The sequence below is a fragment of the Lonchura striata genome, chromosome Z, assembly GCF_050655825.1.
Source record: "Lonchura striata isolate lonStrDom1 chromosome Z, ASM5065582v1, whole genome shotgun sequence".
Lineage (NCBI taxonomy): Eukaryota > Metazoa > Chordata > Aves > Passeriformes > Estrildidae > Lonchura > Lonchura striata.
The window spans coordinates 46198732-46210202 of NC_140740.1; the positions used below are offsets into that span (position 1 = coordinate 46198732).

At 37.5% G+C, this 11471-nt stretch overlaps 1 protein-coding gene across 4 annotated transcripts in view; it reads right to left on the reverse strand.

Annotated features, from left to right (window-relative positions):
• Positions 1-11462, reverse strand: part of KIF24 (kinesin family member 24) — a 31746-nt gene extending 20284 nt beyond the window's left edge. The window contains exons 1-6 of one of the 4 annotated variants that reach the window (XM_085566128.1): positions 11370-11450; positions 9055-9137; positions 5153-5705; positions 2359-2439; positions 1732-1921; positions 355-452 (exon numbers count right to left, since the gene is read on the reverse strand). In XM_085566128.1, coding sequence (XP_085422254.1) covers positions 355-452; positions 1732-1921; positions 2359-2372 — 302 coding nt within the window. In that variant the 5' untranslated portion in view covers positions 2373-2439; positions 5153-5705; positions 9055-9137; positions 11370-11450. Of the gene's footprint in view, positions 1-354; positions 453-1731; positions 1922-2358; positions 2440-3817; positions 3957-5152; positions 5706-9054; positions 9138-11369 lie in introns of all 4 variants that reach the window. The other 3 variants (XM_085566127.1, XM_031507383.3, XM_085566126.1) reach the window with 3 other exon arrangements.
• Between the last annotated feature and the right edge of the window lie 9 nt (positions 11463-11471).

Sequence of the window (11471 nt, forward strand, 5' to 3'; positions counted from 1 at the left end):
CAGATGAGTGTGCTCTGCCACACAGGAGCCTTTGTTAGAGTGAAGATGAAAACTCAGAAATCCTGGGATACATGCTTATTGTAGGCTGATCATGTTATCAATTTGTTGCTACTGAGGTTCAATTTAACTTTCTTCTGTAATTGAGATTAGTCACCTAGTGTGAAGAAAGCTTTTCCTGATTTATTTTTGTAAAAATTGCAATGAAAGATGTTCAGAAAGGGGGAAGGCATGTGGCAAAAGTGAAATGAAGATACGTTTCAGAAGATCAAAAGCATTAAGGAAAGTTCAGGCATACACATAAAATTGGAAAACAACAAAACAAAAAATAACCAGTGTAAGTGCTGAATGCCCTACCCATTAAAAATATGCTGAATGAGAGGATAAGCTGTCTTCATATACACATCCTCATTGGTACATGTCTCCTCAAAGACTTCATCAAAATAAAAAACATGCTGAAAAACAAAGATAATCTTTACATGAGAATGAATAGGTTTCACTTCCCCTCCAATTCCATTCAAAGATAAAATGAAATAACAGAAGTCTTTCCAGTGGCTTCACATGGTTTGGATTAGGTAGAGAGTGATCTAGCACACTTAATATGCAACACAACTCAGGTAGGAACACACCAGTCAAGAGATTCAGGGTAGGGGTGGGGGCGGGTGGGGGGGGAGAAGGAAACAAAAATGCATCAATTTCCCATAATTCTGAAACATAACATACCAGAGCCTTTTAACAAAAAAAAAAAAAAAAAAAAAAAAAAAAAAAAACCACTAATTAAAGAAAACCTATTCATTAAATGAATCAGCCTACAGATGTACTGTCAGACTCTAACAGTAAAATGAACTGAGTCAACTCTTGACTTTCTCAAAATTAGTTCTTATTTGTGACTTAGGTGTTATTAATCGCCTCTGTTATTAAAAAGTTTTGTGCCAAAGAAGGAACAAGCTGTTCCTAAGCAAAGCTACATTGTCTGAACTCAAAAGGGGGCAAGAAAATCAAAACTTCCCACACTCCAGATCAGACTCAAAAAAACAGGGTCTGTGGAAATGATTCAGCATGTGTCTCACTGTAAAAGGTGGCACATGAACTGGGTCTGAGAGATATCTGAAATTTTACCAGATACTTCGAACAGTTGTTCCTAGGGCCCCAGTTGTAAAAATAACACTCAGCATAACAAGAATAGCTTTCTGCCTCTACAAATCAGTTCTGTTCCTGGTGCTGTCAATCACAAGTGAGAATTTGAACTATGACAGCACAAAGTATTTGGGATTAAGAGACAAAGACAAACGGGAACTTAATTTTCCAAAGCTTTTGAGAAAAATGGAAGGGAGGGGATGAGGGTGTGTATGATTCACTGAAACAGATCCACAGTGCTTAAACAGTGGAAAGGGAACTCCTCACTCTGGAAAGCCATCAGCAGGGATTTCTCCTGCAGCAATGGCATGTAGCAGAGGATTTATTTTGCCACATACAAAGAAAGTTGCAAGAGACATAGCTCTAGATCTTAAAATTCCAGGCTCGGTTTTGCTGGCGCAGTCTGGCATAAATCAACTCAAAGCAACTCAAATATAGACAACTCTGAGATAAAACAAAAGCTCACCACCTATTTCAGTGTAAGAAACACTAAGAGTCCTTTTCTGTTTTCTCTCATGGAAACTCCAGGCACAATAAACTCTACGCTTCCATGCAAGTGACTGGCCCATAAGCACAACCTTCAATGGAGGATGTTACCTGTAAAATGTATTGTGTAAGATCAACTGCCTCCTTCTTCTGGTGGAGAATTAGGGTTTCCTTATCTTCCACTGTGATTATATTAGACTCCCCATGTCTCTCCTCCCTCTGGCAGAGAGGACGTTTTCGGACACACACTCTGATTTTTTCACTCTCTGTCCATGGAGTCTCTTTGTCGAAAGTATTGGAGCTACAACCAATAACGGAGGTCCACATTTAAAATCAGGTTACAAGAGCATCTAGAATATGCTTGAATTTGTTACATTTATCACAGAATGTTTCTGCTGTTAATGCCTATCAAAAAACTCCATAACATACCTCATTTTTTCATTATGCAGTTTCTGATGCTTTTACCTAAACAGACTGGTGCTTCCTGTACACTTCTGTTAAAGGAATAGTTATGTTTGTACAGCTACACTCCTGAACTTGCTGCCGAACGACATATTTTCAGTTGCACACAAACATGAGATGGAAGCTGGCATAATATCCAAGTTAATGTACTGAAATTAAATCTTGCTGAAATTATTTGCACTCATGATCAGTCACTTAATCATGTGCAATGAAAGTGTGAATAGATCTTGAAAAGGAAAATATACAATACTTAGTTACTTTTCCTCTAATGCTGACCTTTTTCTTCCCATTATAGACCGTCCAACTGGTTACAAGTAAATGACTCAAACTGGCAAATGAGATAGTATCACCATGTTCCTGTTCAGGTCAAAAAAAAAAAAATTATATACTGATCTCATCCTTGTTTCCCCTTTGGTCCTTTTTCATAAAAAGGTTATGTAGTTTCAGACCATAAACAAAGTTGCACTCTTATGTTTCAGCAATTTTACTTTAGTCCCGTTCCAGACTAAAAATAGGAGGAAATAGGAGGTAATTTCATGTTTCATTGATTAATCTGCTGCGTACAGCATTTTGTTAATTGAATAGGCTTGAATTAACCAAAGTGTATTCAATATATCTCTCCCTTCTTCAAGCTGTCTTCAGCCAAGTCAGTAACAATTTTCCGCCTGGATTTGCATTTCAAATAATCAAGCCCAAACTTGCCCAAGAGCAGTGTTTCTGGCACACCGTCCAGATGCCAAAATCTCTTAGCACAGAAACTGAAAACATATATATACCAGTTGTCTAACAAATTGTAACCCACAAGTAACTCAACATCTCATTAACACCTCATAAAGGCATGTGACGTCATTGCTGCTGTGTTCCATGATTCCCCAGAAGCACATGAGATGCAGACTTAAATTTAAAGATATGTCTTTGAAGACCACACATGAGCAATCTTTACTTGTCACTAGAGTCCCTTTAATTTTAGTACAGCTTTCCCATGCAGTCCAGGATCAGGCTGTGCATTTGGATGGAAAATTCTTTTGCTGGAAAAGAAAGGCAATGACACTTGAAATAAGATGCTTCATAAGCTGATGTGAGCTTAGGCATATCACTAGGCACCAAATGTTGTCCAACAAATGATCAGACGCTCTGAAGTTTAATTCTTGTGCCAGAGTGTGTAGCTGGTGACCTGCAGCAAAAGCCTGTTGTGCTCTAAGAGCTTGAAGTGGAAAGGATTGCATTATTTGGAGAAAAGAAAAATTGAAAATTTAGAGACTCTATTAATGAGAAAAAATGAATAATTTTCTCTAGTACAGAGGCACATTCTGTTGAGTATATTTTGTATGGGAATAGAATGCATATTAATTACGTATGCTGAACCTAAAGTTTGTATTTCTTACATCTCTTTTAAAATATAATTTTTATTTTATAATAAAATAATTTTTCATCACTAGGAAAAAATCAAACAAAAGCGATGACACAGGTCATCAGAAATCTGACTAAATAATATGTCAGAAGGACAATTACATCTTTGCAAAATCAAGTTACTTGCTGTGCACAAGTTCAAAATAAATTTCAACATATTAAAAGAGCTCTTTGTCTTTCTGCTATCTGAAATCATGTCTGTGCTTTCCAATATTTCTCATAGATGAGACTAGATAAGCCTTCACAATGGTCAGATCACAAGGTGACATGGGAATGGATGGATTCAGCAAAGCAGTTAAGCACTTGCAAAACAGGAATCACAAACCTGAGTTTGCTCATGCTGCTCCAAGCCTGCCTGAAATGCACAACTCTCCAAACATGAGAATATTAAGTTGAGGCATATCAAGGAGGAGAATGCAGAAAACCCACAAGATGAGCCATAATGCTTGGTACAGAAGAATGTGCTTACAAAAGAAGAGAACAAGGAAAGAGTGAACAATGAAGAACATGTCTCTATTGCAGGATTAAAAATCTTTAATGTCTTTACTTGAGCCATTAGCTTTAATAATGTATCATTTTTTAATTTGCCAACATTATAAATCCTGTCCTTTTAGCTGCACATTGGCTCTTCCAGGAGAGACAGAGAATGCACCCAGGTATCAATATATATTGGAAGCTAGTGCACTTCTCCACAAGGTGGGAATAATTTTTTTTTTTCCAGTCAAGGAGAGTTATAAACCTTTGTCTTATCTTTCACAGTTTAAGTGCTCTACTTACTACATCACCTTAGTACTTTTCTACCGTGGCAGCAGCATCTATCCCTCCAGACTACATGCAGTCTTGGTGGGAGCTGTATTTGACACCTCAACTCCATGGATCTTTCCCTGTACCAAATCTTTCCCCACAGCCTTCCCAGACCAGACCTGACTTCATAAAACTACCTCTTTTCATTGCATATTAACTACCATGACTGCATTGCAACAAGCTAGATACTGGTATTACATGTGCAGAGGCGTACGTGCTCTGCTGCTGAATCAGGAAAAAAAAATATTTGGTGCTTTAAAAATGTTGCCAGGGTAGATCTACCAGTGGTTCATGATAACCCCAGCCCCTCCAGTATCAAACACTGGGAAAAGTATGGAAGTTACATATCACATGCCTAAGGAGCAGCTGCAAGGCATCCCTCTCACCACCAGGTCTGTAGCCCTTCCCAGCTGTATTAATTCTGCTTCCTTTTAAAGCTTCAGTTCAGAAATTTCTTTATGAACAAATATAGCCATCACAGCCTGTATCCTTTTTACCAAGAAAAGCTTGACAAATTTAACAACAGGCAATGCCATATTTTGGAAAAATAATGTTTTAAAAAATAGTCCCATGGAAAGACAAAGATTGGCTCAAATACCAAGAAAAAAAAAGCCTTAAATCCTGAAAGACAATAAAGACTATTCTTAGACAACCTTGGTGAGTAGCAGCTGGTCAAATTCAGATGATTCCTTCTGGAGAGTTGCAAATGCTCTCTTGTCTGTAAGACTTTGCATTGCTCTGTAGTGCTTGAATTTCTTACTTGGAGGTGAGCAAGACAGATTCTACTCCATAATTAAGAAAGAATCAATTATGACTAATCTGAATTATTAGCAAAATAAAGGTGAGTGATTATTACCTGATACAGATATGAGCAATATCATCAGAAACTGTTGGACAGCTCAGGTCATCTTTTGTACCTATTCCAGGAATATTTAGGTCTCTTCCAGTTAATTTGATTGGCTCTGAATCATGTGGTGGAATGTGTCCCAGCATTTCCCCTACACTGTCCTTCTTTTCATTGGCACTGAAATCAGGTAAATTATACAATTCAGATTCAGAGTCTTTAACTGTTCCATCATTTTCTTCACAGAAGGACTCAAAACGCAGCTGTCTATAGGGTCCTGACTTGGTCACCTGAGGCTGAATGAAAAGGCCATGTGTTTGAAAATCTTGCTTGCTTAAGTCTGCAGCATCTTCTCGTCGCATAATTTTGATTATTCTTATGAGCTGGAAAAGACGTTTGAGGTCATTTACATCATGGACCCCCAGTTTGGTGTAATCTTCCATGGAAACTTTGGCAAGCTCATCAATTTTCTGAAGACCAAAGGCAGCAAAGTGGGGGAAGTATTTTTCAAGTTCTGCTTCACAAAGGCATTCATAAAGGCATGATGCCATCTTCAACCTAGAGCCTACAAGAAATCAAACAAAATAAACATTAGAATAATATCAAACATCACATCTGACAAAGTTAACTAATGAAGAAACTGCATGTTTCCTGATGACATTACTTGCAGTTAGGATAGCAGCTTGTTTAACTCCAAGTTTACCATACACTAGACTGACAAACACTAAAGAAAATAGCAGTGACAACAATAAAGTAAAACATAAAACAAATATTTTATCCAGGAAATTATATTTTAAAATTATATACAATACACAACATGTAAGAAGTGCACAAGGCAATATTACTCACTGCCACAGAGTTCCTACACGCCTGATGTCTACTTGATGAATGCCACAACTACTGAAACCCTGTCCTCAAGCTATAGAATGTAAAATGCCTAATTTTAGACAGACAATTTAGTATCAAGGCACATGGCCTATCATAGTTCAGCTACCCCTGGTTAACTAACCAGAAGAGAAAAAAACTACACTTGTCCTCACCTCAAGCTGCCTAATTAAAACCATTCATCTAACAGATGAACTATAGCAAAGTTGTAGTTTTGCAGTGTACCTTTTATGTTATGAATCCTATGAGCATTTCTGAGTTTCCATGACAGAAAAATGGAAAATCTGAAAGACAGTATTTCTCTAAATCTATATATGACACTGGAATGCCATACTTACATTCTTGGGAAACCCAAAAAAGAAACATGAATCATTGAAAAGTATCCCCCAACTTCTTCACTTATGTCTTAGTGGCAAATGCATGGTGCAGCTGTTTGTATTCTGATGGATTAATATCTGCAGATATTTTTACTTCTTCTATAAAACACAAAAAGTTCCATAAAACAACAACGCTTCAAGTATTTGTTGCCCACTGCCTTCTCATATCTTTGTTCAGTCTAGGACCTTAACAAATACTGCTCTAACTCATGTTTGGAGGTCACAGTAAGACTCAACAAAAACATGCTATTTAAGTTTTCCTCTCTGTAGTTCAGGGTAGATTCTTTGAGAGGATTTTCAAGGCTTTCTATAATGACATTATAGAAGAAAATAAGTTCATTCCCAAATTTGAGTCCATGTAATGAATTAATACATTATGTTGAAGAACTAACAACAATAAAATCATAAATATTAATATATAAAGTGCTGACTGTGTAAGATATTATGGAGGCCAAAATGTACAGCAGAGAATATCTAAAATTACTTAGAGTCCATGCTTTAGGTAAAATTGTAAGATTCAGCAACAAAAAACTCCAAGATTAAAAAATTCATATATAAGTGAATTTATTTAATGTGTAGGTAATGTGATTCTGAATCCTTAGGTAAAGTTAGAGTCACTGCTGAGCCTGCTAGATCCTGGGAGGGGGAAATCAAAACTGACAGAGAGGATAGCAAACCCAGAGGTCAGGGAGACTATATGTGTGCAAGGGTTTCAGAAGCATTCACTACTTGCCAACTTCTCTAACATGTTAAAACACATAGGAACCTGAGAGTTCTTTTAAAGAATTACATTTTGGAAAAAATTCCCTTTCTTACATAAGGTAGCTTTAGATGTAAAACCTTATATATATGTGTGTATATGTATATGTATATAGATATAGATCTACAGATATGTAAATTCTGTACTGTTACACCAGTACAGGTGTTGTGCACTGTGATAGGAAACTTCTTCTGTTTGATGAAAGGAGCAGCTAGAACTCAAGGCCAAGATGCCAATCTCAAAAGTGTTGAGAATCTGTTAAAGACAAAACTAATCCAATAAATTTACTTTGTCTGCTCTCTGTTTGTATCCTAGATTACACCTACATCTTTATATATCCTTAGATTAAATACAGAGTGTCAGAGACCCTAATTCAATGATAACCTCTGTTCAAATTGTAATGGTGAACACAGGAGAGAGAAAAAAAGAATAAAAAGAGAAACAATGGAGAACATTTTCTTAAAAAAGAACAGCAGACAAAGGAAGAGAACTACAAATTTGAAGGTCAAGATTCTAATTAAAAATAAAACAAAATTAAATAGCTAGAAATAACAGGCTGACATCATATGGAGTGACAAGTCAGAAGAATGCTCAGCATTAGAAAAATCCAAGTAATGTAGGTACCGCAGAACCTACAAGAGCAATATAAGCAGCTCTCTGTGGCTAACTGGCTAAGACTCTGTGTCATGTGAAAGCAGCAAAATGGTTTCTTAATGAGACCTAGCCTCTTAATGAGACCTGAGATCTGCCTTCTCAGATAGAATAAATCTTACTGGATCTAAGTGGTTTCAGGGATAGCTCCATCGACTCCTTATTGACAGGACAGGAATTTCACAAGCTAGGAAAAAAAAACTATGTTCACTAATAAAGGAGTAACAAATTAATGAACCACAGGAAAAAAAAAATTAGGCATTGTCATAATGAGAGGATCAGCATTTCTGATCATTTTGAATTTCGAGACTAGGATTGCTAAAAGATTTTTTGTCGTTCAAACATGAAAGAGCTCAGGGAAAACTACCATGGCCAGAGAAACTTCTCACTTTTTGTTTGCTGATGCTTTAAACAACAGGGATATCTTTCTCTTAATTGAAAGAATACTTTAATTCATCCAACCTTGTAGGGATCTTTGTGTCTTAAGATGCTTTTCCTAACAGATATACAATTCACCAAAACAAACTGGCTTTGTGAAAACTAAGAGGAGGTTTTCCAGAATCCTATATAGTTAATGCCATCTTCTGGCAAAAAAAAGGCAGAAGACTTTTAGTCTTGTAACAGCCAGCAATTCCTCAGTTATTTGTTTGTTCATCCATGAGAATAATATGTCATGAGGCAGAAAAACATGCAATTCTTCAGTGTGTTCTTTTCATATCAAAACCTAGGTCTTGTTCCCCACAACGATATGGGTAGCTTCACTTAAAACAGGGTTGAGATAAAAGACAAGGACTTCTTGCAATAGTTGGGTGTAACATATTTTGAGAAAAAGGAGAGTGTGGAGGTAAAATTCTCCATGTGCACCTAGCCTGACATCTCTATGTGGCAACCATGAATTCTCTACAACTTGTTTCTTATGCTGAGACATTTTACAACGATCTTAAAAGGCTTCCAGATGCTGGTAATGTGTAAGTGCTCGTTGAATAAAAGCATTAGAATGATATATAAAAGGGAGCAGCTTAGCCACAGAATTAGCTCACAGCTTGTCATCAGAGAACTCTTCCCCAGCTTCACTAATACAGGTTTTTCAAAGGTTGTACAGCTGATGAAAACCAGAAAAGTCAGTGTAAATAAAAGAAAGCAGTGGCCACATTTTTCTGTCCTGAAAGAAATTAACTTACAGCAAAATTACACTCTAGGTGCTGACTCTCCATTTTAAAGTGCTTCAAATTATTAATTACCTCTTTCACAAGATCTTTTCCTTCTCAATGCACTTTTCAAGGTGGAGGAAAGGTCTTCGAAGATGCTTGGTGACTGTCAATCACTGTGTATAAAATACATTATGTAAAAGTGCCATAGAGATTATTTTAAGAATAAAGCAGCCTAGAACCACTATATCTTGATCATTATTAACTTCTGATTTATGAAAGATCTCAGCACCCCATTCACTTGAGTAACCCTCACATGGACAGTTTTCCCACTGTAGCTCACTCATATTGACCTGACAATTTTTGATTATTTAGAGTGATAATTTCAGATTTAGATGATTTCCTGAGTGTCACCACTGAGAGAGAACACGTGTCATTATATCTATTCTTTAAATTAGGGAAATAAAGTGAAGAAATCTTACGTGACATTGCCACAAATGCAAATGATACATTTTGTCCTGCATATAGTCTAAGGTAACCACTCTGAACATTAACTCTGGCCTGATCACTAAATAAGTTTATTAGTCATGATTTTCAAGGGTATTTGATAAACATAGAAAATGTTAATCAGCATACAAAACATAAACACTACCTTCTTTTCTTTTAACTTTTTTATAATGTGCTCTGCAAGTACATTATAAAAATAAAACTTAAGAGCTTTAAAAGTTTGTAAATGTGTAGCAGGTGGGTGTTCTCTCCTGATAGCAACTACAGCAGCACACTGTACTCATTACTTGCAACCATTTTACCCCCCAAAAAACTTCAGCACAGGTCCTGCCCATGCCAAAGAATTTGCACGTTTCTTGAAATACAGAAGCAAAGAATGAATAGGGAAAAGGGAAAGGTATTAATTTGTGTCACTACCCATCCACCTTCATTCCTGATTCCTTTGAACATCAAGCTCTTTTTTTTAAGGTGATCCAAAACCAAATCTGACTGAACCCTCCAAAAGTGAATGGCTAACTTGCTTTCTGAGACCACCACACAAAACCCTTTACCTTTAGTCATTCTGACCCCATTCCTGGGGAATTAGGGTCCTGTGAAGAACAGGGTCAGGCTGCAGCTGCACTTTTTTAAGACAAGCTCCACAATAAGAGATAATCTGTACTGTAAAACGAGCCCAGAATTTTAGTTTAATTTAACAGGTAGGGATCTGTGAAACCGTGATTGACATTGCAGCAGATCCCTTTGGAAGATCATAGGATTACTCTACCCTGCACGCAAACAACAGGGCATTAAACATTCCATGGCTCCTTGGAACAAGTGTTCAGCTGTTTGGAAGCTGGGCACTGATAGATAGCCACTTACTTAGCATCAGTACAGCATAAGTAACTGGAGAGGAGGAAAAGGTTTTAATGCTAAATTGTTTTAATGCAATTTTACAGCTGGAGCTTGGCACAAGTCTGCTGCTTGCAGCAACAAGTAAGAAAAGGGGGTTTCCCTTGTCACTGACATACCTTGAAGAAGTTGCTAAAACAATTAATGTCATTAAAACCACCTTACAAGCAACTAAATATTGGGGATTTTTTTGTTTCCCCAGAAAGCATTTCAGAGTATTGTATTGCTCTAGCCACACTAATTAATGTCATTAAAATTGGCTGACAACCAAATGAATATAAGAGATTTTCTTTGTTTCCCCAAAAAGTATTTCAGAGTGTTTTATTCCTCTCTCCATACTAATTATAGACGGGTGACCTCAGCAGAATAGGCCCCATCCTACAGCTGATCCTGACAGCTGCCAGAAACAGCTGCACAAAGAAGGGAAAGTCTCCAACACAGGGATACTGAATATTAGAAGTGTCCAATATTCAACCACACGCCGAGAAAATAACCCACGAGTTATGGCAGGGTGCCAATTATTTGAAAACCGTGCCTGAGCTCATCCTCCCAGCAGGATATACCAAACGTCCATCATGGTTTCTTTAATAATTTCAACGTTTTATTTAAAGTTTAAAATATAAGCGTAAAAACATATTTCATAGATATTATAAAAATATATATTAACACTGTTTTAAATAGTACTCAAGTATTTTAGAAATTTTTGCATAATGTATATCTATTTTTAATTGCACTTACATATTTTACGTGTTATATAAACTACGTGCTATCTGTAAAATAGATAAAATACACAATTGAAAAGTATTTTATAGCTATAAAAGTGCAGTTAAACAAAGTGCCACGCGTCCGGACTTCCGCCGTGCAGGGGGCCCCATGCCTCATCCTTCCCGGAGCTGTCCCAGCACGGCCCTTCCCCGTCTAGAGCCCGGTGGGGCCGGTCGGGGCGATGTCCCTGGAGCCCTCCCTGCCCCAGCTGGAGCCGTCCCCTCAGGGGCTCCCCCCTCACTCACCGGCCATGGCGCCGCTCGGCGGCGTTCGGCTGCGTCTCCTTGGCAACAGCGCTTCGAACGCCGCGCGCAGCCTCGCGCGCACAGCCAGCCAATAGGGAGAGG